This window comes from Mytilus edulis, chromosome 2 (genome assembly GCF_963676685.1).
Source record: "Mytilus edulis chromosome 2, xbMytEdul2.2, whole genome shotgun sequence".
Classification (NCBI taxonomy): Eukaryota; Metazoa; Mollusca; class Bivalvia; order Mytilida; family Mytilidae; genus Mytilus; species Mytilus edulis.
Genome location: NC_092345.1, coordinates 59,115,147 through 59,141,021, shown reverse-complemented (window position 1 = coordinate 59,141,021; position 25,875 = coordinate 59,115,147). Strand labels below are relative to the sequence as shown.

At 32.6% G+C, this 25,875-nt stretch overlaps 2 protein-coding genes across 2 annotated transcripts; one reads left to right on the top strand and one right to left on the bottom strand.

Moving 5' to 3' along the window:
• Positions 1 to 9,203: 9,203 nt before the first annotated feature.
• LOC139512536 (uncharacterized) lies at positions 9,204 to 13,945 on the top strand. The gene is made up of 2 exons (XM_071300219.1): positions 9,204 to 9,994; positions 12,460 to 13,945. The coding sequence occupies exons 1-2, from the start codon at positions 9,331 to 9,333 to the stop codon at positions 13,740 to 13,742; spliced, it is 1,947 nt and encodes a 648-aa protein (XP_071156320.1). The 5' UTR covers positions 9,204 to 9,330; the 3' UTR covers positions 13,743 to 13,945.
• A 3,714-nt stretch (positions 13,946 to 17,659) lies between these two features.
• Positions 17,660 to 24,806, bottom strand: LOC139512535 (uncharacterized). The gene is made up of 3 exons (XM_071300218.1): positions 24,407 to 24,806; positions 18,984 to 19,187; positions 17,660 to 18,337 (listed from the first exon to the last, which is right to left on the bottom strand). Exons 1-3 carry the CDS (start codon positions 24,424 to 24,426, stop codon positions 18,109 to 18,111), a joined length of 453 nt encoding a protein of 150 aa, XP_071156319.1. The 5' UTR covers positions 24,427 to 24,806; the 3' UTR covers positions 17,660 to 18,108.
• Between the last annotated feature and the right edge of the window lie 1,069 nt (positions 24,807 to 25,875).

Here is a 25,875-nt window from a genome sequence, read left to right as displayed (position 1 = left end):
AATTGCTACAATTTCATATCAATATTTCAAATTTAAATCATTTATGGGTCCTCAATGCTCTGCCATTTCGTACTCTCTTTTCCAATATGTTCTCCTATTTATTTGTATTGTAGTCCTGTAATGTTATGTTGTCATTTTAATGTTATATTTAACATTGCTATTAAAGCGGGAGGTTCGGCATGCCACACAACCAGGTTAAACCCACCATTTTTGTCTTTACCACGTCAGGAATATGGCCATTGTTATATTATTATAGTTCGTTTCTGTGGGTGTTACATTGTAACGTTGTGTTTCTGTTGTGTCGTTTGTTTCCTCTTACATTTGAGTGTGAATTCACATTACTATAAGACGTGTCACGGTACTTTTCTATCCCAAATTCATCTTTTTAGTTTTGATAAATTCATCGGATTTTGTGTATTGCTTAGTTGGTTTCTGTGTGTGTTACGTTATAATGTTGTGTCGTTGTTCTCCTCTTATATTTAATGCGTTTCCCTCAGTTTTAGTTTGAAACCCGGATTTGGTTTTTTTTTCTATCGATTTATCATGAGTTTCGAATAGCGATATACTACTGTTGCCTTTATTTTTGTATGCCTTTTTAAGCTTTTTATCCGAGCTCACTGACGAGTCTTTTACAGACGAAACGAGCGTCTGGTGTAAATATTTTAAAGCCTGGTATTAATGATGACTTTATCTATGAAGCACTTACTTTCAAAACTGTCATTTCTTATAAAGAAAAGCTATTCAAACCTATTTTGAAGGATCAAAATAAATAGTTTACCAGCCCTAGCATGTAGCCCTGTATTACTGTGTCTTTTTATACTTTACTTAAAGACTAACTAATCTTATTTTTTTAATGTTCAGTTTCAAAGAGACAGAAACCGAACAAAATAGTCTTTAAAAGTATATGATTGGTGTCTATTAGATATTTCCCATACCCACCAATATGACAAAAACATTACGAAATTATAAAAAGACTATCATTGTCGAGGTTCCTGATTTGGGACAAGCACATGGACATCTGGTGGGGTTGAAGTAGTTACTTTTGATATACATATAAGGTTTGACCTTTTTAAATTACGAACAGTGTAATTAAAATTATCAAAAAAAAAACTACCCAAAAATACCGCAAAGGACTTTAGCCTCTAATAATTATAGTAGCTAACTAGAATAAAAGCCCAATAATAATGCTGTATTAGGAATCACTGTTATATTTAATAACATCCATTGCATCATAGAAGATAGCACTCAATATTATGAATACCGTCCAAGTAAACGCCTGTTTGTGGTTCAATAAAAGATGCAAAATTTAAACAACCACTACAAGATAGGTTAATATAAAAAAAGAAGATATGATATGATTGCTAATGAGACAACTCTCCACAAGAGATCAAAATAACACAGAAATTAAAACTATAGGTCACCGTACGGCCTTCAACAATGAGCAAAGCCCATACCTCATAGTCAGCTATACAATTGAACGAAAAACAAATATGTAACACATAAACAAACGACAACCACTGAATTACAGGTAAGTTAAGTCGGATTCTGAGAACAACATGCAAGCGAAATACAACTGATTTATTTCTGAGCTCTTCAAAATTGACGAAACAATTCAGAAAAAGATTTGGATTATGTCTGTCAATCCATGTACAGAGAAAGGAGGAGACTGTACCTACAATCTAATTAAAAACCGATCTCTCATCGCTCCCGTTTTCTGATATGTCGCGTGGGAGATCTAACGAAACCCGCTTTGAGGTCACATGTGAGTGACCTCGTAGGTGTGTCTTTTTCGGCCAATGAAATTGAGTCTTCCACGATCTTGAAAGTTTTTCGTAAGGTAAAGGGATGTAACTCCTTTTATTTACAACGAAATTGTCAGTCAAACTAATTCAAAAACTTTTTTGATTGGCTTATAAATAGGTCGTCAACTCATTTGCATATCGTTATAAATTCATAACGTTTAGTTCACTCACATGTGACCTCAAAGCGGGTTTCGTTAGATCTCCCACCCGACATATCAGAAAACGGGAGCAATGAGAGATCGGTTTTTAATTAGCTCCCACCCGACATATCAGAAAACGGGAGCGATGAGAGATCGGTTTTTAATTAGATTGCTGTACCTATTTCAACCAAAAAAATCAATCAGAATTTAACAGAATTCTGGTTAATATTGGTGTTGTAGCAAACGAAAATGGTGACTTTGTTATTGTGTAAAAATGATTAACAATAAATAAATTCATTAAATTGGAGCAATCAGGGGCGTAGCTGCCGTTAGGCACTTAAGGCACGTGCCTACACATAATTTTTTCAAAATTTTTTTTTTTTGTTAAAAAAAATAATAAACAATGTTATATGTAGATGAGCTCGAGTGCAGTTGTCACAACTCGAATGTCATGTGTACACTAGTCTCTCGTCCTTAGTGAATGGCATATTGGATAGAATTGAATGTGTTTTATGTGTGTTCCTATATAGAAACTATAAACTAGAACTTTGGTTCAGATCATTTCAATTCTATCAACAAAAACTTGAATGAACCTCTACTTAGACAAATGAATTTTTAATTAGTTGTTGTTAGTTTTCAACTAGCTTTCCACTTTGTCTTCACCCGACTTGCCAATGTTGGTCGTCCGTTTGGCTGTGCAGGATGCATAAAGACGTAGTCACATCTGGTCAGAATGGGGACAGTAGTAGAGAGAATGCCACTCTTGAGGAGTTCGTAGTTGGTCTACTGAAAGGCAATTTTTGTTCTCCTATCCAATAATCCCTCATTTTCCAATGCATGGCATTTTCAAATTTTCAGACCTTCATCCTGTACAACACTTATTACAGGACTAAGCTCCCTGTTGTGTTTATTGTAAATAATCATTTTTTTTTTGTATAAATATTTTAAACTGGATGTTTAGAAATCAATCTATCAACTAGCTTCCAGTAGTTTGTTGTACTCTCAGATCTACGAGTAATGACCACAATTATTCAAATTCCTAAGCAGGTAGGGATTTTACAGTAGAGCGGTATATAAAGAAATTTTGTTACGTTAGTATGAACAGAACAGAACTTTTGCACTAGGCATCGGCTATGTGTGTATGTTTTTGTGTGGCTAGGGTGAAGGTTTAAGAATCAAAATATTGATGGTTGATGTTTTTTTAGCCAAAAGAATAGTGTTATTATATAGTATAATATCAGTGTTTACGTGCACGTGCGCATTTTTTTTTAATGAAGGATCGTCAATATGTACTATCCATTAAGTTTAACGTATATATCGATCATAACGGAATAGATTTGAAAATACCAAACAGGGTGTACTGCTTAATTAAAGGGATACGCGGATCTTTGATGGGCAGTACATATTGTAAATATTTTTTTTAATATTTGATTTTCCAATTGTACTGCGTTTTTTAATTTACCATTCAGATCATTCGAACTTTTCATTATGTATATTATAATTATCATGATTAAATGACCAGAAAATTTAATATTTTTGTGCATAAAATTTTGCAGCCAAAACACTGAAATCCGTTTTCTTTCGGGGGGCTTCGGCCCCCTGAACCCCTATCAAGACCCCAGACCCCCTGCCGATTTGTGCCTACAGTTGAATGAATGCCTAGCTACGCCCCTGGCAATAAGATGATTTGTTTATTCGCGCAAATGATACCTATAGTTTTTAATATGAAGTAGTGCAGAAGTAGCATTGGCGCAAATAAGATGTGGCGCAAATGAGTTTAATTTTGGCGCAAAACGATATCGCCCTAAAAGAATTAGTGACGATAAAAATGAGTGTAATTCCTAAATCAGAATACATTCCTGAAATTAATTATGAATTCAAAATGGTGTAAAAATATATTTCTCTCGACGTTGGCTTGACAAGTAGAAATTCTTGGGGCTTTAATTGAAGCCACTGGCAGGATTGGTATATAAAACTATTGTTTATCCCGCCACAACATTATTCAACTGCACTCTTAATGGTCTCTGACAATTGTTATGTGATCTTTACAACACATTAAAACGACCTAAAGGTGATCGACTGTTTTTGATATAATAACTGGTTTGAAAACCATACAGTGACTGTACTTTGTTACATAAAGATTAATTTTTTTTTATCTTTTATCCAATTATATATAATTTTTATTAACAATTTAATTGTTTAGAATCAAATGTAAAAAATGAAGAAAAAAATAGCCAACATTAGTTCTAAGCACATAGAAATACAACATATACATGGAAGTACTCACCTTGGTCTTCCTACTATTGCGTAAAAATCGTTTAATTCTTTTAAATATCGTCTAAGTTGTTTCGGATTTTGGAAGTAGTCTGGTTTTGATGGTGGTCTCAGCATAGCATCGTGTCCAGTTACCTCGTTGATAACCAGTATCGTTACAAGCAGATATATGGCTATAATGTGTTTTTGCATATTATCTGAAATAAATAACATGTATACTAAATAATTTTCTACAAATTTCACATTAATCGATCTCTAAACAAAATATGAAGTTTGATTTACATGTCATATCATTTTTACTAAATTACCCCAAGGATTTGTATATATTTCTTACTATACAAATTCTTGACCAGTGACTAAATTAGTTATGTTTATGTTTTTGACGGCCATAATTGAATACATAGACTTCAGTACTTGTCTACAATTATAATTGACTTACATGTTAATAGATAAATAAATGTTCTTTCGTCTACATGATTGCATGCATTGAAACCATCTTATATAAATAGTTATCAAAGGTACCAAGATTATAATTTAGTACGCCAGACGTGCGTTTCCTCTACATAAGACTCATTAGTGACACTCATATCAAAATATTTATAAAACCAAACAAGTACAAAGTTGAAGAGCATTGAAGATCCAAAATTACCAAAAGTTGTGCCAAATACGGCTAAGGTAATCTATGCCTGGGATAAGAAAATCCTAAATTTTTTCGAAAAATTCAAAGTTTTGTAAACAGGAAATTTATAAAAATGACCATAAAGATATGGTTATGTATATATGTATAACTGAATGTTAAAACCTATGTTTTGATTTTCTACCGTTTACCAAAGCTGAAGTCGAATTAAAATTAAACATATACAACATCATGTTATGACACTACAGGGGAGAGCTTTTCTTTTCGTTTTTTTTAAAACAAAAATGCATGTGTGAAAGGAAAAATAAGTTATGGCAGCCCCGGGGAAAGTAATTCGACGATGACATATAGACTAGCTGCTTACATCTCCTTACTTACATTTACGTCATTTGGACTGGAATGACTGTTTGTCTCATTGGTAATTATACATGTACCAATACTATTAATTTTAGTTGAGAAAATCTCATTGATTGATAATAAACAAACTCATATAATATTTATCAAAGGTACCAGGATTCTGATTTAATAAGCCAGACGTGCGTTACGTCTAGACAAGACTCATAAGTTACGCTCAGTTCAAAATAGTTATAAAGCCAAACAAGTACAAAGTTAAAGATCATTGAGGACCCAAAATTCCATTATTTGACCAAAAAGTTGTGCCAAATACGGCTAAGGTAATCTATTCATGGGATAAGAACATCATTAGTATTTCGAAATGTGAAAGTTTTGTAACAGGAAATTTATTATAATGACCATATAATTGATATTCATGTCAACATCGAAGTGCTGACTAATGGGCTCATATAACATAACAGCGATTTCTTTACTATTTGACTTTGCAATAGTGGTATCGTGGACTTATTGATGGAAAACAAATGTTAATGTTACAGCCGTCAACAATGAGTAAAACCCTGACCGCATAGCCAGCTATAACGTCCGAAATTACAAATGTAAAACAATTGAAATGAGAAAACTAACGGCCTGATTTATGTACAAAATAATGAACGAAAAATCAACATGTGTAGAGTGTAATTACAATGTACAATGAGCGGCTAGACGTCATGCAGTATGTTGTTTTTCCTACATATTGTACCCCCTAGAAACAGTAAGACGAGTGTATATTCAAATTTTCTGACAAAGAATGGTTTGATTAAAAAAAAAATAACGTCAGACGAATTATTGCATTTTTGTTCTAAATCCTCATAAGAGAATGTGTAAACGAAACACTAGACATTTTATTGGTTCTAAAGCATTCTATTTCACAAGGATTAACACATAATGAAACCATTCACTCAGTCATCCATTGGATTCATCTAAAGACCATAAAATGTAATACAAGATTTCTATGCCATTTTTCCAGTCAACATCACTCGTTTAACAAAATCTTGTTGGAATAAAATACATGAGAATACATGCAAACAAAATAAATTGTATGCCAGAGTGTCCGTAGAAGTACACATGCTGTAATATCTACAAGCTGTGTTTACTATCATCACATAAAAAACTATTTGAATAATATATTTATTGAAATGAAATGACGTGGATTTTTATGAGGATAAATCGGAATTAAAAGAATGCATAACAAAACACATTACATATGATGAAAAGTTCTTAAAATCAAGTGATATTTCGATACTGGGAGAGTTGGACGCCATCAAACATTTTTAACCCCACCCCATGCCATTGTGCATGTTCCTGTCTTAAGACAGTAGCATGTAACTCAGTTGTTGTCATTTGTGGCTGTATATCCTATTTGTTTTTAGTTTATGTTTTTGTTTATATATCAGGCTGTTCGTCTTATCGTTGAGATTGTTTTAAAGTCATTTCATTTCCTTGTTAGCTTACTAAGCGGAATGTATTTTGCACATTGTTGAAGGATTTAAGATGACCTATCGTTCCTTACTTTTATGTCATTCGATCTCGGGTGATGTCTCATTGTCAATCCTAAAGCATCTTATTTCCTTAATTTAGTATAAATTAATCCTACACGTATTTACATGTAGCTTCAATCATACTCATCATGACCGTCGTTATATACTAAATGCAAATGATATAAAACAAATAACATAACATTTAAGTAACATAGATAATTCTATTGTGATAGTATTAGATATACAGTACAGAACACCTCATACATGTAACATTGGAAATTTAAAAGTACCATGTACAATGTCTCGTTATACAAAACCCTTGTTTAATACTTATTTTAAATTTCGTAAACGTTTTTCACAACAGGCTGTCATAATGCAAATGTTATCTTTACTGTCTTATTATCTATACAGAAACCTAGCATTCGGGAATTCATATAAAAACTAATTTGAATTGAATTCATGTTCATACAAAAGGTTACTTATTAAAGTTTTGTTAGACTTTCTTATTAAAAAAAAAAAGTAAAATGTCTGTATTCAAAACGCTTTGAATGTCGCTTTTTCATAAGATGTTGGGTATATATTTCAAAGAAGCAGGAATTTCAGAAACAAAGTTTTATAAAGAGATATTTGTTGTCTGCTCTATGGTCGCTTTGACACATTCCCCATTTCCTTTCTCAATTTTATTGTAATGCCTATTCAAAACACTTTGAAAAAGACGCGGGGTATATGTTTCAAAGAAGCATGCATTTTAGAAACAAACTTACATAAAAAAATATATGTAATTAAAAGATATAAATTTCCTTACCTATGTGTAATTGTCTTGGATACCTGTCACTCCTATCTGCAACGCTGACCTCTGTGACCAATGTTAAGTCTATATTCACTTATATATCGAATAATTATTTAAGCATCTGTCAAACGCAGGGTCCGGAGGTTTTCTCTCAGAAATACTAAACGTTTATTTTAATTGTTGCAAGCGGTTTGACAATTAGCTCATACTTGTATTACTTGATATTCAATTTTCGTAGATTGGAAATTGTATTTTAAAGGAAGTGATAATAATGGGTGTGGGAAACTAATTTCCATCTATTGTTCTGTATGTTGTAAACAGATGTTGACAGAAAGATCGACTGTGGCGAGCACAATTTTCATTCGTTCGTTTCTTAATTATTGCATAGAATCCACAAAACTGATTGGTAAGAAAATGTCCTGTGCAGATTCACTTCATAGAAATGGTCGCCATTGCAACCTCAGGCCTGACGTAAGAACAAAAGGAATATATTTTACATAAATACAAATTTACTTATTGTTTTTGTTTGTTTGTTTGTGTATTTTGTTTTTCTTCGCATAACAATCAATCTCTTTGTTTTTGTTGTTCTTATTTTAATTTTCTGGCTATGTATTTTTTTAAATTGATTTCGGATAAACCAAGAAACTCTAAAATAAAAAAATCTTTTTTTTTTTTTTTAGAGAAACCGAGTAATCGATGCACGTGTGCGCATGTTTGAGTGGACAACTTCCGAGACGAAAACGCGAAAATTTTAAAACTTGTAAAAGCAAAAACGGGGAAAAAGAAATCCATATCGTTCATTCGTATTTTCACTCTGTAGAATATCAATTGGAAAACGAGAAATAATCGTAACTGGCTACTATCAGTTTTATAGTGCTCCCTATTTTGTATGCATTAATAAATGTATTTTGATAATTACATTTTGGGTTTTACCTTCGCAATTTAAGTTACCTAGCGACGCGTACTATATAAGTGGTGAATAATACTGCATGTAGGTTCCTAGTTTATTAATTAAACTCCAAACCATGGACTCTGAGAGTAAAAATCTCGGGTTCAGGTCTCCTTACACAAGAGCACTAAGTCATAACTTCGACCAAACCAAACCAAATCACAGTCATTAGTACTAGACTATATTGTGAAAGTAATTTGAAATTTTATTACATTTATAAAGAATATTTTAGACAGCTTTTTCACATATGTCCGAACATAAAAATATATTTATATTTATATTTAAAAGACAGTAACAAGGAAACGACTACACAAAACAAAACAAAAAAAATCAGAAGTCGAATATTTAAGATATACAAGTAAAACAATAATTAAATACTTTAAGTCATTGTTTAAGTTTTAAAACAATTAAATGTCATGATTTGAATTTTGCATTGTATTTGTTCATACGATTTACCGAGCAGAAGTGGTAAAAAGTAAAAAAATGTATCGTTTCAATGAATAACAGTTAAATAGGGGCACTTCAAGTGACTGGATATTATAAAATAATTTTTTCTTTTGTATTTGAAATCATTGAGTCACTTTTTAAAACTCAATTTGTTCCATCGGCCCGACGGGAGTTGAGTAAAACTAAAATAAAAAGATCAAGTAAAAGACAAAGTAAATAGTTCACTGAATCCTTAGAGTGTCCCCACGTTATTGCTAGATAATCATACAAAAGACAATGACAATTCTAAACATTTTCTGTTTTTTTCTTTCTTTCTTCAAACAGTCCTTTAAAATGCGTATTGGAATAAACAAGAATTATTTTGACATTTGATAACTGTGAGGGAAACGAGTGATTTATAAACGAAGAGAACACTCTAAAATGATGTCCGCCTTATCCGAAAGATCTGAGAAGTCCGATTCGGCGAATTCTTCACAAATAAGGACGCCTAAACCAGTTTATGTTTGTTCTGTTTGCACAGATGAAGTAAAAGCCAAATATCTTTGTCAACCTTGTAAAAAATACTTTTGTGAAAAGTGTAAGAGCAGTCATACAAGTAATGCTCAAAATGCTAAACACAAATTCACAGAGATTTTGGAAACGGAATCAGAGACACCGGATTTGTCACTCGATTTGGCGAAAGTGAGTTCACCTGAAATACAGAAAACACCCCCAAGAGTAGTAACATCGGTTACATCGTCGCCCAAAAATACTAGTCGAAGTACTGGTAGAGCTAAAAACCACAATGATCATACAGTACACATGGATTACGGCAACACTCCTCGTGGAAAGTACAGCAAATGTCAAAGGCATCCTACCAAAGACATACAACTTCATTGCGTCGAGTGCAACAAAATCGTATGCAGTGAATGTATTGTCGAAGTACACCAACGGCATCAGTTTGTGAGCATAGAGGAAGCGGGAACAAGATTAAAGGGCCATTTCCATACCATTCTTGCTCCCGTGAAAACATTTTATCATGATGAGCTTGAGACGGCGTATAATAATTTGGAAGTTGCTGAAGAACAGTACAGTGTTAAAACAGGTACATGTTATGTATTCGTTTTCATAAATCTTAATTTTTGATCAAAAAGTTTTTGACAGTGCAAAATGGTCTTTTTAATTATTATTATTCTTTGGAAAGCGCCCGACTTCAATTATCTTGTTAGGCTGAACTTGTAGTTATTCAAAACCGCACTAGTTATAACTATTATATCTAGGACAGTAATAAAAGTGCTGTGTGTTTGTCTTGAAAGTCCACGTAGTAGTTATTTCGAGTCGTAATTTGATGCACTTCATTCTCTATTAATATGCTAGCAATTTTTTTCTGGAGGGGGATCGATGTCGGCATTTTTACAAGGGTCCTGCAAAGCATTATTGGAATGTGAAAATTGTGAAACCCATTATAACTGCCATATAGCCAAGTAGGGATCAAAGGAAAATGGTTAGAACTTCTTACTTTGTGAAGTACATGTATGTTTTTATTTATTACTTAATCCATAATAATTGGTTTTTTTTTAATTTTTGAAACTATCAATGTCTTTTTTTAATATTCATGTGCAACGTTTTATCTTGAAACTCCAGTAACACACTCTATGCCGATTGCTATCATTCTGTTTTCGGTATGAAACAAAGTGCAAAGTAAGTATGCATGCAGGTACATGCATAGTAGATCATCAGCTTTGGAATGAACAATATGCGTATACAATAACATGGCTATTAAACATTGACCGAATGAACCCATTGATGGCAACTTAAAATCATGTTTCTGGCTTTCTTTTAAGTAAATGTGCGTCATTATTCTTCGCTCCTTGAAAAAACATAAGACATATATATAATTGACCTGTGCACCAGCTAATATTGTTACGTCCTTTATACAATTAACTATTATTATGGTTATTTTATACAAAAACTAATTCTTGATCGTTTAGAACTGATTCTCCATTGTCCATAAAATTGTCATCTGTGTTGGTATTTTATTAGTTTTTCTTACTATTGTGCAAAATGACAGAGCAATAATCCATAGATCTAAATTACTTGATAACATTTTGTGGATCTTTGACGAACAGTAAATTGGGTGGTAAATTAGAACAATAAATAACAGTGACCGAGAGCTGAGGCTTTTCTGAAGCGGAAAATCAGAATAAGACGAGCTGTATGCCTAGACTTTTGAAGTTACATTCCTTTTCGTTGATTTACAAATGTATTTTTAAAACATCTGGTCGATATCATGTTAGATAGATCAACTGCTTTAACACAATATCGTATGTAAAGTTGGCACGGTAGTATTTGCATTCCAGAATTTAGGTTGCTCTTTTGTGTACCCTACCTATATAGCTATATCAATGTATCTTAACGGTGTGATAGGACAAAAATACAGTATCAACTGAACATATTTTCCCAAACTAAGGGATGAATGAGGTGTAGAAAAATTTGAAATAATTTTAGATACAGATGATAATGATTTTTTGAGAATTTTTTAAATTGTGTATTCACTGCATGATAAAAGACCTAAAAGCAGTAGTGGCCTTAGGTTTTTCAAAATAGCAAAAAAAAGTAAACGGTCATGATACACATTCAAATTTATTTCTGAATAGTAAAATGAAAGTACTTCAGTTAACTGTGGATGTAGAATTTTTAGCAGTGTTAGAATGTGGTGAAAATTCTAAAAAGGCTATCATTATCCCCTATGGGCCATGAAATACTACCGTGCCACCTATAACTATGCATACAATGTTGAAAATATGCGCAAATACCGCCGCAAACATATAAAGTATTTTAATTATTTTCTTCTACCGTGGTTATTTTTCACGTTGCACTTTTTCTCACTACCTACGATCGTGAACATTGGGGAATTCGAAGTGTGTCAAAACTACAGATTGATGTACTTATATGATCACTCACTGTATTTGTGGAATTTATATTCAGGAACATATAGTATTCGTGTTGTCCATCTGGCCGTTTTAGTTTATTTTGAGTCTAGTTATTATTTCAAACCCTTCCATTCGTATGGTACGGTGAACATATTATTTTGATCCAAAAGAATATTGGACAAAAATAAAAGTCAAGAAAAGACACATTTCTGAGACTATAGTCGAAAAATGTCATCTCAAAGACAGGTATTTTTCGCAATTATACCCCGTTTGGACATAACATCATATGTGTTTAATTTCGATGAATCAAGCTTTTGTAAATTAGCAAAAACCAACCACTCTTTATAGAGAGAATACAATACTACGTAATCATGCTTCTACGCGAAAGGTTAAAAAGAAAAACGTTAATCCGTTTTTGCAATTACCAAATAGGATTATGAATTCAAACATTTTAAAGGTCTTTTAAATATCTATAGGACGCTAGACAATACACAGAAGGCTTGATCCTAACTAACTATTATAATATACCAAAAAATTGCATGGAAAATAAATCTCTCTACAGTAATCTTTTTCTTGAATGTTTAATATTGATACCTTTAGTCGATATATTGAATTCATATGAATATTTTCTTTTCAGAACAAACTATTGACGATATCCATAAAAGGGCTAGTCAACTCCATGAAGACATAGACCGTATACGAGACAGCATTATATCATCTATAGAAACCAAACAGAAGCAAGACATGGATGAGTTTGTAACAACGAAAGAAGTTCTTAGTGATAGACTTGCTCAAACAGGTGACGTCATCAGTCGCGTAGAGAATGCAATCGAGAACGACAACGATACATCGATGCTTAGGGCTGAGCATGACTTTACAACTCTTATTACCAATGTTGATAGAAATTTAACTCTCCGAGAACCAAAGCCAGCACGATTTGCGGCAGGGTTGTCTACAGAAGAGCGCGTGAAAGATCTTTTTGGGAATACAGTTCAGGCTGATGAACCTGACAATACGATGGCGACTTGGCGCATGCGCGGTGACGAGGACAAATTGGAAATAAGCAAAGATCTCGATCTTTCTCGTGTTCTCTCCGTACCAGTCGGAGATGGTCAGCCAATTCATACCATGGTAGCTCTAGGACATGCAGAAGTTTGGTTTTCAACTTTGTCCAATTCTAAACAAGCACAGCTTTTCGGAATAGATGGTAGGATTGAAAAGCCGTTAGAGTTAGAATTTAGTGTGAAAGATCTATCTGTTTCCCGTCCAGGTGACCTGTTCTTATCTTGCTTTGACACACGATGTGTTAAACGAATTCGTTTGAATGGGACAGTTGAGACCTTTTACAATACTTCACCACTTCATCCGTTAGGAATTCATGTATTGAGAAGTGGATCGGTAATTGTGTGTGTTGTCGATCAGATTTCAGTCAATATGAAACAGATGAAACCATACAGCAAGCGTCAACTTGTCAAAGTATCAAAAACTGGCAAGGTTATTAAACGCATGGCTTATAACCTTGACCTACGATTGTTCACTCTTCCATTCAAGGTCAACGAAACAGTCGATGAAGAGATTGTTGTGTTGGACAAATCCAGTAAGGATAAGGGGAGACTAATTATGTTCACCCGAAATGAGCAAGTTAAATTCGTATACAATGGTCCACAATCAATTCGAATCGAATATCCATTCTGTCCGATGGACCTAGTGTGTGATAATTTTGGCCATACCATTGTTGTCGATTCCAACAATAATGCAATTCACATGTTAGATAAATTCGGAAAGGTTTTAAGATTTCATCAAATAGGTAGAGACTGGATTGATATTCCATGGTCAGTTGCTGTTGACAATAGGGGACTTATGCTCGTTGGTGATTCTGCAGGGACAATGCATATTTTGCGTTATCTACTCAGTAGTTGAATTGTAAACGTGATATGTGAAAACCTTGGGAAAACAAAACACAATTGTATAATATAAATGTAAAACTTTTTAATTATATACCGCTATTCGTTTTCTAGTGTATCCTTTTCTGTTTCGACTGGTCTATTATTATTTACTTTCATATTACTGTGATTAAGTTTGATTAATATTATCTCATTATAATAAAGATTTTTGTGTGCAAATCTTCTTCATAAATGATTTTTTTTATTATGCTATTCAAAGTATATGTGTAAATAGTACATAAAAAGGAAACATCACAAAAATAAACTTAACTCCGAGGAAAATGAATTCAAAACGGAAAGTCAAATGACAAAACAAAAGCGGAACTCATCACACGAACGGATAACAACTGTCATATTCCTAACTTGTTACAGGCATTTTCTTGTGAAGAAAATGGTGAGATAAACCTACTTTTAAAGCTTGCTAAACATCTCATTTGTATGACAACTGCATGAAATTTCATTATGTGTGAACAAAACAAACAGACATGAAAGGTAAAAATGTCAAGTATAGGGGTACAGTTGTCAACATTGTGTTATAATCTTAATCATTATAAAAACAAACAAATGTGTAAAAAAGAAGCACATAAAGGCATAAAGACAAAGCACACGAGCAAAAGTGAAAGAAAAGAATACAAGCACAATGAAGGGATGTATAAGTACAAAGCCACTACGTTTTATGTATTCAAGAAACAAAAATAAACATATGTGTCCTTTTATTGTAAATCACACACGTTTCTTACATCTGAAGCTCTTCTTGGGATTAACATTCGACCTTGTAAATCGAAATTTGTAACGATTTTTAAATCATGTTAAAAAGAAATTGTATTAGCTAGATACCATAAAAAATTGGAAAGAGTGTGAAATAAAATATGCATCGAGTCATTCAATGTTCACACGTGTACAATACAGGATATGACATATAGGCAGGGGATGTCGATTCTTCCTCTTTTCAATTAAGTATATATAACTCATCAAAGATACACAAGGCTTATTATTGTGTACGCCAGACGCAATTTCGCCTAGAAAACTCTTATCGAAAAAGATTTTAGAAAAAAGCAAATAAAGCACACAGTTTAAGAGCATTCAAGATCCGAAATTCAGAAGAAAAAACTTAACAAATATACAGCTGAGGTAATCTATTTCTACATATATTACACAAGAAAAAATGATTTTTTTTTAAAATAATGTCAAAAGGGTCATGTTGCCTGCTATTGATGTCATTCAATTTTGCGCCTGTCCCATATCAGGAGACCTTTGTTAGTTTTGTAGGTTTAAAAAAAATATTAGTTGATATGTTTTGGAATTTAGTTTGACGCCCATTTTCATTGAACTAGTGCATATTTTTGTTTATGGACAAGCTGAAGTTCGTTTCTGGGTGCGGTATTGCTTCGCGGAATTTAAGTACCATTGGTTGACTTGGGCTGTTTTCTGTTCTTTGTCGAGTCCCCATTTCTGTTCTCAATTCAATTCAGATGGGAATTCTTTACAAAATTAATGGCTGTTAGCATTTTGCAGCAATAACAAAAAGTTCGACTTCTTATACTTCGTTCCACAATAATATTAGACACATTGATTTGAATTTTGTACGAGAATCTTCTAAAATAAGAAAGAAGAAATTATCAAGATGCTTTATGTTTGGTGTGTTTAGTAGATTGTTATGTTAAAGTTGACGCTAGAATGACGTGCGTTAACCTTTTCCGGTCAGTTGTATCACAGATCCAAAAGTATTTTCCAATTTTTGGATTTTGAATTTTGCAATAACCAATACGAAAGGTTCCAGTAGAAGGGCAAGGTCACTTTTTTTAAACTTTTACTTTTTCCAAGTTTTAGGAAGGTTTGTTTACTCAGTGTTCAGTTTGTGTAGTGATATGTACGCTTCTGTTTGTCATCTGGTCATGGTGTTGTTTCCCCTTCTTTGCTTAAGATTCTCTTTACCTTTCTCTGTACTTTCTTACTTTTGATCGTATTGTTTTTAAAAAGAAAAGACGACAACAGCAATTTGTTATCCATTAACAAATGGCCACATAAAAATCATTCCTAATGAAAATAATATATGTTTAATTTTATGATTTATGCGATCTAATTTTGGGATACCGATATATAAAGCCTGATGTTTCTTATTAACTTGCATTATGAGCAGCAAAGATTGTCTGCACATGTTGTTTAACAAATCTTACATAATTGATGTTTACTGATTTCATTGCACAAAAGGAGTTTCCTAAAATCAACCAGTTGTTTTTGTTTTGCATTCATGAATGATATCAAATATATAAAATACGGTGTTTTTTTTTATTTACGTCAACAATTTATACATTGAGTTATCACTCTTTGTATGGGAAATTTGTTGAGTATTTTGCTATGTTTGCCATATTGTTTATTTCGAAAATTCCATATTTGGTATTGATATATAGACACGTACGTAAATGTTGTAAAAAGTACATTCACAAAAATACCGAACGTTGAGAAAAAATCAAAATGTTTATACCTATAATGTCTGTTTGTTTTGTTCACACATCGTTTTCAATATAACGGAATGTTATGTAACTGTCATACAAGTGAGAGGTTTAGCTAGCTATAATTCTAGATTTAATCTACATAAGGAAATGCCTGTACAAAGTTAGGAATATGACAGTTGTTATCCATTCATTTGATGTGTTTAAGCTTTTGATTTCGATAATTGATTCGGGACTTTCCTTCCTTTTTGAATTTTCCTCGGAGATCAGTATTTTTGTGATTTTACTTTCTCCAACCAAATCGCTAAATCAAAAGCTCAAACACACCAAACGAATGGATAACAACTGTCATATTCCTGACTTGGTACAGGCTAACAAAGATACTGAATGTGACATCTTTTGGTGGGAAGGATGCTGTTAATATTGTATTATATATGGTATGAATCACAATTCGTGACTTTCCGTCATATTACATGTACACATGCTAAAACGAAGCACCACTTTATTTATCTTTTAAAATGATCTGGAGATATTTTAACGATTTTTTTCTACTGTAAAAAAATCCTGATACTTCTATACATATTTATAGATATGAAAAAAGGAGGGATGGATAATTGTCTTGCTGATTAATGTTTGCTTGGAACAGTTAATGTCTACCTATATTAGTTTATATATAATGTAAAAAGCATTACGTGAACATAACAATACTACTTAAGAATCCCATAATTGAACAAAATCAAACCGAAGTGTGGTTGTGGTTCCATAGCCCGAACGTCACATGGTGCATGTACAACTGTCAAATTAAACTGGTAGTATAGTATGGTCAACTCCACATGTCAAAAAAATCGAACCAAATATGAGAGCTTTCTGTCAGGTTTTCTCGAATTATCTTTGCGATATGGAAGGACGGACGTTCGTCAAATCTATTTTCCCGCGTGCTGCGCGGACAATAACCAAATATCTGCCATCAAAACAAGATCCCTTAAAAAAACATTTATTTCAGACTAATGACTTGAAGTATTACATACATCATTTTGCGTGTGTTTTTGTTGCACTTGGGTGTTCCTGTTGTTCCTTTGTTTCCCACTTATAGTTGATGTGTTTCCATTGGTTTTGGTTTGTAAACCGGATTTGTATTTTCTCTATCAATTTATAACGTTCTAACCACTGGTATACTACTGTTGGCTTTATCCATACTCAAAAACATATATTAGTTGGGTTTTTTTTAAACCGAAAAGGATCATGACTGGACCCACGCATATGTTTTGTTTTAGTAATGGGTCGTCATTTTTTTTTTGGATTTTATACAGTGGAACAGGGGTAGATATAAAGCAACATACTTAAATTCGATAACAACACCGACATTTTGCAAATTGGGTAAACAATGTTCTTTACCAGGATAAAAAGTTAAAGTATGTGTACATCAATAACAAACATAGAATCTTTTAACCTTGTTTATGTCTTTGGTAACTAAAACAGTAAAACAAAAATATACAACTTTTAAACAGTCTAAAAAGGCAGAATATTCACAATGTATAATAGGTAAACTTTATTTTACATATTGCAAATGTCAACAAGATTGATGAATTAGGTGGAAACAGTTCAAGCTGAAATATCATAACAAATATTTGTTGTATTCCGTGTAAATATGTTTGTACCTTGCACGTTTTTATAAACTTCTATATAAACAAAAGGACTAGCTATAAACGCGTTCAACTTATATTCCTGGTACATGAATGATTTTTCTTGGTTAACACTTGTAATATGTGCAAGCCAAACATGTAAAATCTTAAAATTCGACTTGATGAACTATCATTTTAACTAAATCCTCATTGCATGGATGTAACAACTCAGTGAAGATGTGAACACTTTACGGCAATTGTATATATCTTATCCTCGGAATTGCTTCATTCTGATGATTAAATTCACAAATTTGATAACGTCTATTTGTTTTTCGTCTCCAGCTGAAGCCTTAATTAACTGTTCAAGTTCCGTTTCTTCAAAATTTCTCCCGGAAGGAGTTTTTCTTTCTTTTAATTTGTCCCATAATTTTTCAATGTCAACCTGACCTGTTCCATCATTTTCGATTTCCTTGAATGTTGCAAGAATATCTTTAATGCTGAAATGAAAATAAAAGTTTCTGTTAAAACTACATAACAGACAATATATTCATTTCTGATTTGATGAAATGTTCAATAGCCCACATATTAAATAGAATACTTATCATTATAAGACACTCTCAACTGTTCAGCATTCTTTTTTATTTAAAGATTGTCTATTTTTTCTGAATTTGTGCCATTTTGTAAATTTTAGTAAAATTGAAAATGGAAATGGAGAATGAGTCAAAAAGAAAAAAACCGACCAAAGAGCAGAAAACAGCCGAATGCCACCAATGTGTCTTCAACACATCAATAACATCTCACACACGGATTTGTGATTCAACTAGCCCCTAAAACAACATATGTACTGGTACGGTGATAATGGGTATCATACTGAACTCCAAACATGTCAATGAACTAAAATTAAAAGTCATACAAGACTAGCTTTTATATATCTTGTTCGCCATATAAGATGTTTTTTTTTATTTGTTTGTTTTCTTTGAATTAATATCTTACAATAAGTCGCTTTCACTATCTGTGTGTTTGAATCAGTGGAGGAAGCATAGTTTAATACTTCTGAAGCAAAATATTACGAATGGTAAAAGAGATAGATCATTGTCTAAAATATGTATTTTTTTTATCTACACTAGGATGTTAATGACTTACTCTACGCCCACTGTCAAGTAAAACTGTTTATACTCCCAATAACTAAGTTCTCCGTTGTAATCTTTGTCAAACAGGTCGAACACTAGTTTGGCTTCGTCTTCACTGAGATTGTATTCCTTTTCAAACATCGTCAGAGCTTGTGGCTTGTGAAGACGGCGTACAAAATTTTGTGTGTACTTATCAAATGCCGTATCTGCTTCTTTCCTGTAAATTTATCAAAACATAATATGGTTATGTAAAATAAATAAACATTAGTATATAGTATATATAGTACACCCATAAAAGATTGAAAATATATCACAGTAATAATCTAGAACATTTTTTGGGAGAAAGAGGGAGTGCCATTAAAATAACCCAATATTTCAGTGAGTGCTTTCATTTAATGCATCAAAGTGTCTATAAAAAAGTCTCCTTCATTTCTTCATCTTTTTTATTTGTTATTTCGATTTGTCAATTTATATGATTTCAACATCGACAAACTACTGTTGTCTTAATTTTTATTCTTACGCAGACTGTGCCATTGATATTCTTTCATTATAGAAATTATAGAAATGTTCATTTCATCTCTTCGTGAAAATTCTTTGATATATGTTGCTTCTGCATGTTCTGGTCAATAAGAAAGTAACAAATTTGAATGTATCTTGTCACTTGAAGGATTATAACTATAAATAGTTTTAACGACTGCTTATTTTTTCCTGCTATTAAGTGGATTCATTGTTTATCTCTTGTATTTACAGAGGTCGATGTAGTCTATCTTGATACTCCCTCTTTCAATTAATTCCACATTTATCGCAGTGAATAACAAACTAGTTATTATTGGTCATAAATATTCACGTAACCCTCTCATTTAAACACATTTTTCAAAACAGTGTCACCTTTAATCGTCACTGTGTAGTGAGAAATTGCAAACTAATTACACCAAATGTGAGAAATGTTATGTCCACTTCATGGCTATTGGTTTTTCCAGTAATTTAATACAAAGTATTCCCACACAACACTACTGAATGACCAACAAGACATTTCCTTAGAAAAAGGTGACCATTAAAGTCGACGACAACTGACCGCAGAAATATAAATCTGCTGCATAAAGGGAAATAAATGTGTCGTGTACAATAGTCTTATTTAGATACAAAGGAAACATTACTTTTTATTTACATTTTACTATTTCCCTTGAATTATTTGGTTTATTCGGATATCGCGATACTTCAAAAACGTTCAAGTATAGTTTGTTAAGTCTGAACTTTTTTATTACTGTCGAAGGGGGGAGGTTATTTTCATTTTATTATCTGATTGCAGATATTTGTATGGGGTCTTCCGTTTTAAATCGTAATTTATAGGGATCTCGAAAAAACTACTTTTAAAGACTAGTTTTATTGAGCTAAGCGGTATAATAAATTTTCCATATTATATTTTAACAATGTCTATATACGGACTTTATTCAAACACAGCGAGGACAAATGTACACATTTAGATCACAACAAATTCTTATTTATAAGACGATTCTATTTAGTGATCAGCTTGCAGCTGTTTTTTGTTAAATCTCATTCATGTGTCAGAGTAAGAAGAAATACATTTAACATTTCAAAAAATAATTTCATAAACAAATGTTATCAATTCAAATACTATCAAATTGAACGTAAATATGTTGATAATTCAAATCTTTACGGCGAGTGATTTCATTGTACTTTAATTCACGGTCAATAAACTCAAACTAATAGAGAACATAGATATCACCATTTTAATCATTTAAATGTTAAATAAATATCTGATGAGATGAATAAATAAACGAAAGTAATAGATTAATCCGTATCAAGACTTTTTCATGAGGCCTCGGTGGCAGAGGGGTTTACTGCAGTAAACAATTGTCCGTCATTACTAAGGTTGTTAGTTCGAATCCCCTGTGTAACCGTCTTTTTCGAACCAACACCCCCCTTTTCGGATCTTAATTGACAATAACTGAAACTGTTCATGACGAAGGGTGTTGGCTCTCTTCTGATCCTTCGCGATGAAAACGAGTCGGTACGAAATAGCTAGTAGTGTCGAAAGTGGCGTTAAACACCAACACTCAATCGAGCAAACTTCTTTTGTAAAAATGAAGAAACAATGTTCATTAAAAGTAGTTGTATTAAACTTCAATGATTTAAATTAGGTGTAAGGTTTTCTATATAACGTCGAAGCACATCAAATGGTAGCATATCTGTCTTCTAGTATATAAATGTGGCGTCCGGTAAAACAATGGCTGACTACACTAGACACGACTCCTATTTTATTGACAGATTAAATCTTTATACCAGTGAATTCTGGACGACACGATGAGACATTTTGTTGTATCAACAGCTAAGTTTTATGTCAACAGATATTAAGATAATGATAATATGATACATATAAAGTGTAATTTTAATATATGCGTATTTTAAATCATTTAAGCTGTAGGTATCAAAGTTATTAACTCATGTTTAAAGTAACTAGAGATATATGGAATCTTAAGAATGTTTACATTATTCTAAACAAAAATATTTATATAAATGAGATGTGATCATTATCTAACGATATGTCAACGATTATTATAATAAAGAACTAATTCTGGGGATTTTTACGTCAAATAACAAATTTTTTAATGCGAATTTTGTTAATTTACATCTGCAACAAATTAATGTTCTTTTAAAGTTCATGCCATGGCCAAGCTTAAAGAGAGTTTATGAGATTTTTCATTGATTAATATAGATGCGGCTATTCCCCGGTGCTTTTCCCTCTATTCCCTATTAGTTTATGCTGGCATTGAAACTTACGAAGATGATATTTTTGTTCATTGTTAAGCCTCGGTCACACCTTACCGGATAGCTCAAACGGAAGCCTAACGGATAACTTTTTTTCAATCCGTTCATGTCCGTTAGACGTCCGTCCATATCCGTTGCATGTCCGTTAAGCGTACGTTTTATCCGTTCTGTCCGATGGAAAATTTTGAGCATGTTCAAAACTTTGAACGGACGTCCAACGGATAAAATGTCCGTTTTGTACGGGACTCGTCCGTTTCGTTTCCGTTTTGTATCCGTTACGTATCCGTTATACATCCGTTATACATCCGTTGGAGGTCTGGAAGATAAATTTACCAACGGACTTCTACCGAAAGTTTAACGGATAAATCGGATGTTGAACGGATGAGAAACGGACTTCTACCGGACGTATATAGGATAAAATGGATGATGAACGGATCTGAAACGGATAAATGCCAATTGAAAATTTCGCGTCAGAAATGCCAATTATTGGTACGTCAGATTTCTTAAGGTTCATGAATTCTTATTATTCATAATCGATCTTCACAATCAAGCAGTTCTTATTAAGGCCAGACACTGCCCTTTGGCGGAATTTTGAAGAACAAACAAAAACCTACACAGAAACATTTTGAATATTTATGCGATACACATGTATTATTATTGTCGCCTTTGATTTTTCAGTACATCTTGTTCATCCGTTTTATCCGGTACGCTTCCGTTAGGTGTCCGTTTTATGCGTTACTCGTCCGTTGGATGTACGTTCGACATCCGTTCTGTCCGGTACGTGTCCGTTTCTCGTACGTTGCATATCCGGTGTGTGTCCGTTATGCATCCGTTACATGTCCGTTTTATTCGGTCAGTACACCAACGGACTCCCAACGGACAACAATTTTGTCAACGGACAACTTTTATTTTCATCCGTTAGGCGTCCGTTCGTGCTATCCGGTAAGGTGTGACCGAGGCTTTACTTCTAATCAATATATCACCTTATCCATTGTACAATTCACATCCTTTTCTTCATAAACGTCAATGATGACAACTAGACAACAATGTAAAGCATTCCATAAGACTTAATAAAACTTTGCAAACCCTGTCTCAATTTAAGTTATTACAAAAGACTGCTTGCAAACACACCTGTGTGCAAATTGTTTCAAGAACTCTTCCAATCTTTCTTCAGCGACTAAAGAATATCAAAAATATTGAGACAACGTGTACTTAGAATATCGTTTGCAAGATTTTTTATTAGAGATTTATCGGAATATACATGTATATGCCATCAAACATGTTTTTATAGAGAAATTCCAACGTTTAGTGTCTCTACACCTGACCCTTACACTTAAGACAATTATTACACAAATATTATACAGGTTAAGTAATTTAAGCTTATTTTCAGTACCAGCGAGCATTATTTCATTTCATCGATGTTTACTCTACATTTTTGATTAAGATGTAAAATAAAGCATTCCCCCACCCCACTAAGCCCAAGCATCTTCCCAAATGCACAATAATCATTAGTGATTGTCGTAAATTTAAAACGAATTTGATTTTTCCGTCATTAAGAGAATTCGAAGTTGGTTGCAGATTATGGAATCTATCGATAAATTTACAAGACTAAAGGCGATTCAGAGCTTTACAACTTGTTAAGTCGACTGTTGCTGAAGACAGTATATTGGCATATGTGTTAATGTTTTAAATAAATGTATGTTTTTCCGTTTTCTTTTTTTGGCTGATTGTATTAATAAATAATCGTGCATGGTTTTAAAGTTGAGTCGAGATTACCCAGATAAACCCTATACACTAATGTGACTTATATGGTATGCGCTTTCATTATATAGGCGGTATTTTAATGAATAGTTTACTTTCATGATAAAGTGAAAACAAAATTTAATCTGACGGAAATAACAAACACTAACAAACGATTAAAAATTAATGAAGAATGCAAGTATTGATTTGAATTAGGTGAAGTATAACGGAAGTCACAAAATTTAAAAGCATTTCACCTTCATATTTGTGGTTTCTGATTATGTAGTCGTATACATTACTGAAAAAAAAAACAATGCAGTAGTGTGTTATAACTATTGAATACCTTAAATGTCTTATTGTCTAACTATAAAACAAAACATATCAGAATATCAAGGTATATGTGTCGGTGTGTATGCGTACGATTTACTGTTAAACACTAATGAATAAAAGTTGATAAATGTATCGTATGAATTAAAATAAACATTTAGTTTGACGTGTGTAGTGAAAGTGTCAAATGTGTCAACTTTTCTCATTCATTATTGATGAACAAGTAAACCATCCTTAAAGTGGCCTCTCCATCTGCTAGTAGATTAGATAATTTTATTTGTCACCTGTCCTGTTATAGTATCGCGAATGAACATACTAATCTTATTAGCGAAAATAAAAACAACATTTACTGTCATTTATTTAAATAAACTTATCAAGGTGTATAAATTGTTTTGTTTTTGGTACATCTGTTAGTACCTAGGTCCGTCAAACGATGTTGTCATAACTTTTAAAACTATTTCGATAATTAGAAAAAGAGCTTAAAATGTCGTGACGTATACACAGTTTAGTAATACGCTTCTCGATCACCCATATTGGGATAAAATTAAAATAAATGATTAAAAGTTTCCAGGTACTTACGGCAGTTTTCTTCCCGCCATGATGTTATTTTTCTAATAAAGTATATTATGTGCGTTTTAAAAAATGATGACAACTTTCACAAGTATAATCCAGGTAACATTTGGTGAAAAATGAAAAGGTTAATAGTTGAATTAGTATAAATGCCGTAGGAAACCAGTCATTTATATGCTACTATAAATGATGCGCATGGGCACTTTAAACAGTAGCACACGACAGGTCCAAAATAAAGTCCGCGCATCAAAGCACACCTGATTAATAAATGTACTACTACTACCTTGAGTCATAGGTATCACTGAAAACGTCAAAAGATCGATAAATTCTCCATTTGTTTGTCGCTTAACAACATAAGATTAGGATGACTATATTAGGTAATATTGGGAAATATCTTACGTAATAAATCGTTTATATTTTATTTAAAATTACAAATAACTAAGCAATTTTACAAACATAATTTAATAAATACATGTATATGTAATGATGTATTCAAAATCGTTCGCATCTTCAATCTCGCAAATTTATTTCGGCTGTTCATGTATTTGGTTGTGTAATCCAATTGCAATGGTACAACAACAAGATGCTTTTTTGTTGGGTTTAAAATGATTGAGGCGTGAACGGCAGGTATTCCAAAAAAAAAAAAAACACTGCCTGATTTTGATATATGTAGTCGACCTTTTATTGAGTTGTTCTTCATATAAAGCATTAATTATTCCCTTTATAAAGAATTATGTTTTTTTTCAAAGGGCAGTGGAACTGAGATCACTATAACACGTTAGTAGTCTCACTAGTGGTAGCAGGGAAGGGATAAAACCACCCAGCTCTTACATTCTTTGCGATATATAATGGTAATTCCAGCCCCCTTTTTGTAACCTTTATGACTGTTAAATGTGACATGATAATGCAGGAAACAAATGTATATTAATGCAAAGTTTTCTTTTTAAAGATTTACAAAACGTGTATATGTAAACTAAAAGTTAACCATCGAAAATAAGACTCAACCAAAGAATCTTACTGAAAACATTTCCTTATTGGGACAAAATTAGGGAAAACAAACATTTCTTCAGAAAAAAAACGTTTGGTCCAGTTTTAAATCCATCCTATGTTTGTATAGAACCATTATTTTATTTTCTTGCATACAAGAAGATCACGAATGCAAAAGAAGGTATTTCACATCGTCTCTTTCACGTATGATCATACTAGGGTGTTTCATTCTAATTATACCAATTGAGAAATAAACAAATGTGACTGACAAACTAATACCAGTGTAATACTGTTACATTGCTGATGATTGTACACGGATGCCCTGTAGTTACTACGAGTCAATCTCTCAATTACATGGTGTAAAAGAGTTTGAGAAAAAAATTACCCGGGATTACCAAACTTTTTCGTTGACTTCTAAATCTCAAAATGACAAAACAAAACATAACTTGAAAAGTTCATGGCTCGACTAAACAATATTATTTGTCTGTATA

Excerpts from the sequence above, each read along its gene's own strand:
- LOC139512536 (XM_071300219.1), top strand. The coding sequence starts at position 9,331 with ATGATGTCCGCCTTATCCGAAAGATCTGAGAAGTCCGATTCGGCGAAT. Across the intron at positions 9,995-12,459 it reads ACAGTACAGTGTTAAAACAG|AACAAACTATTGACGATATC; the intron begins GTACATGTTATG and ends TTTTCTTTTCAG.
- LOC139512535 (XM_071300218.1), bottom strand. The coding sequence starts at position 24,426 with ATGGCGGGAAGAAAACTGCC. Across the intron at positions 19,188-24,406 it reads ATGGCGGGAAGAAAACTGCC|GAAAGAAGCAGATACGGCAT; the intron begins GTAAGTACCTGG and ends ATAAATTTACAG. Across the intron at positions 18,338-18,983 it reads TACTTGACAGTGGGCGTAGA|CATTAAAGATATTCTTGCAA; the intron begins GTAAGTCATTAA and ends TTTTCATTTCAG.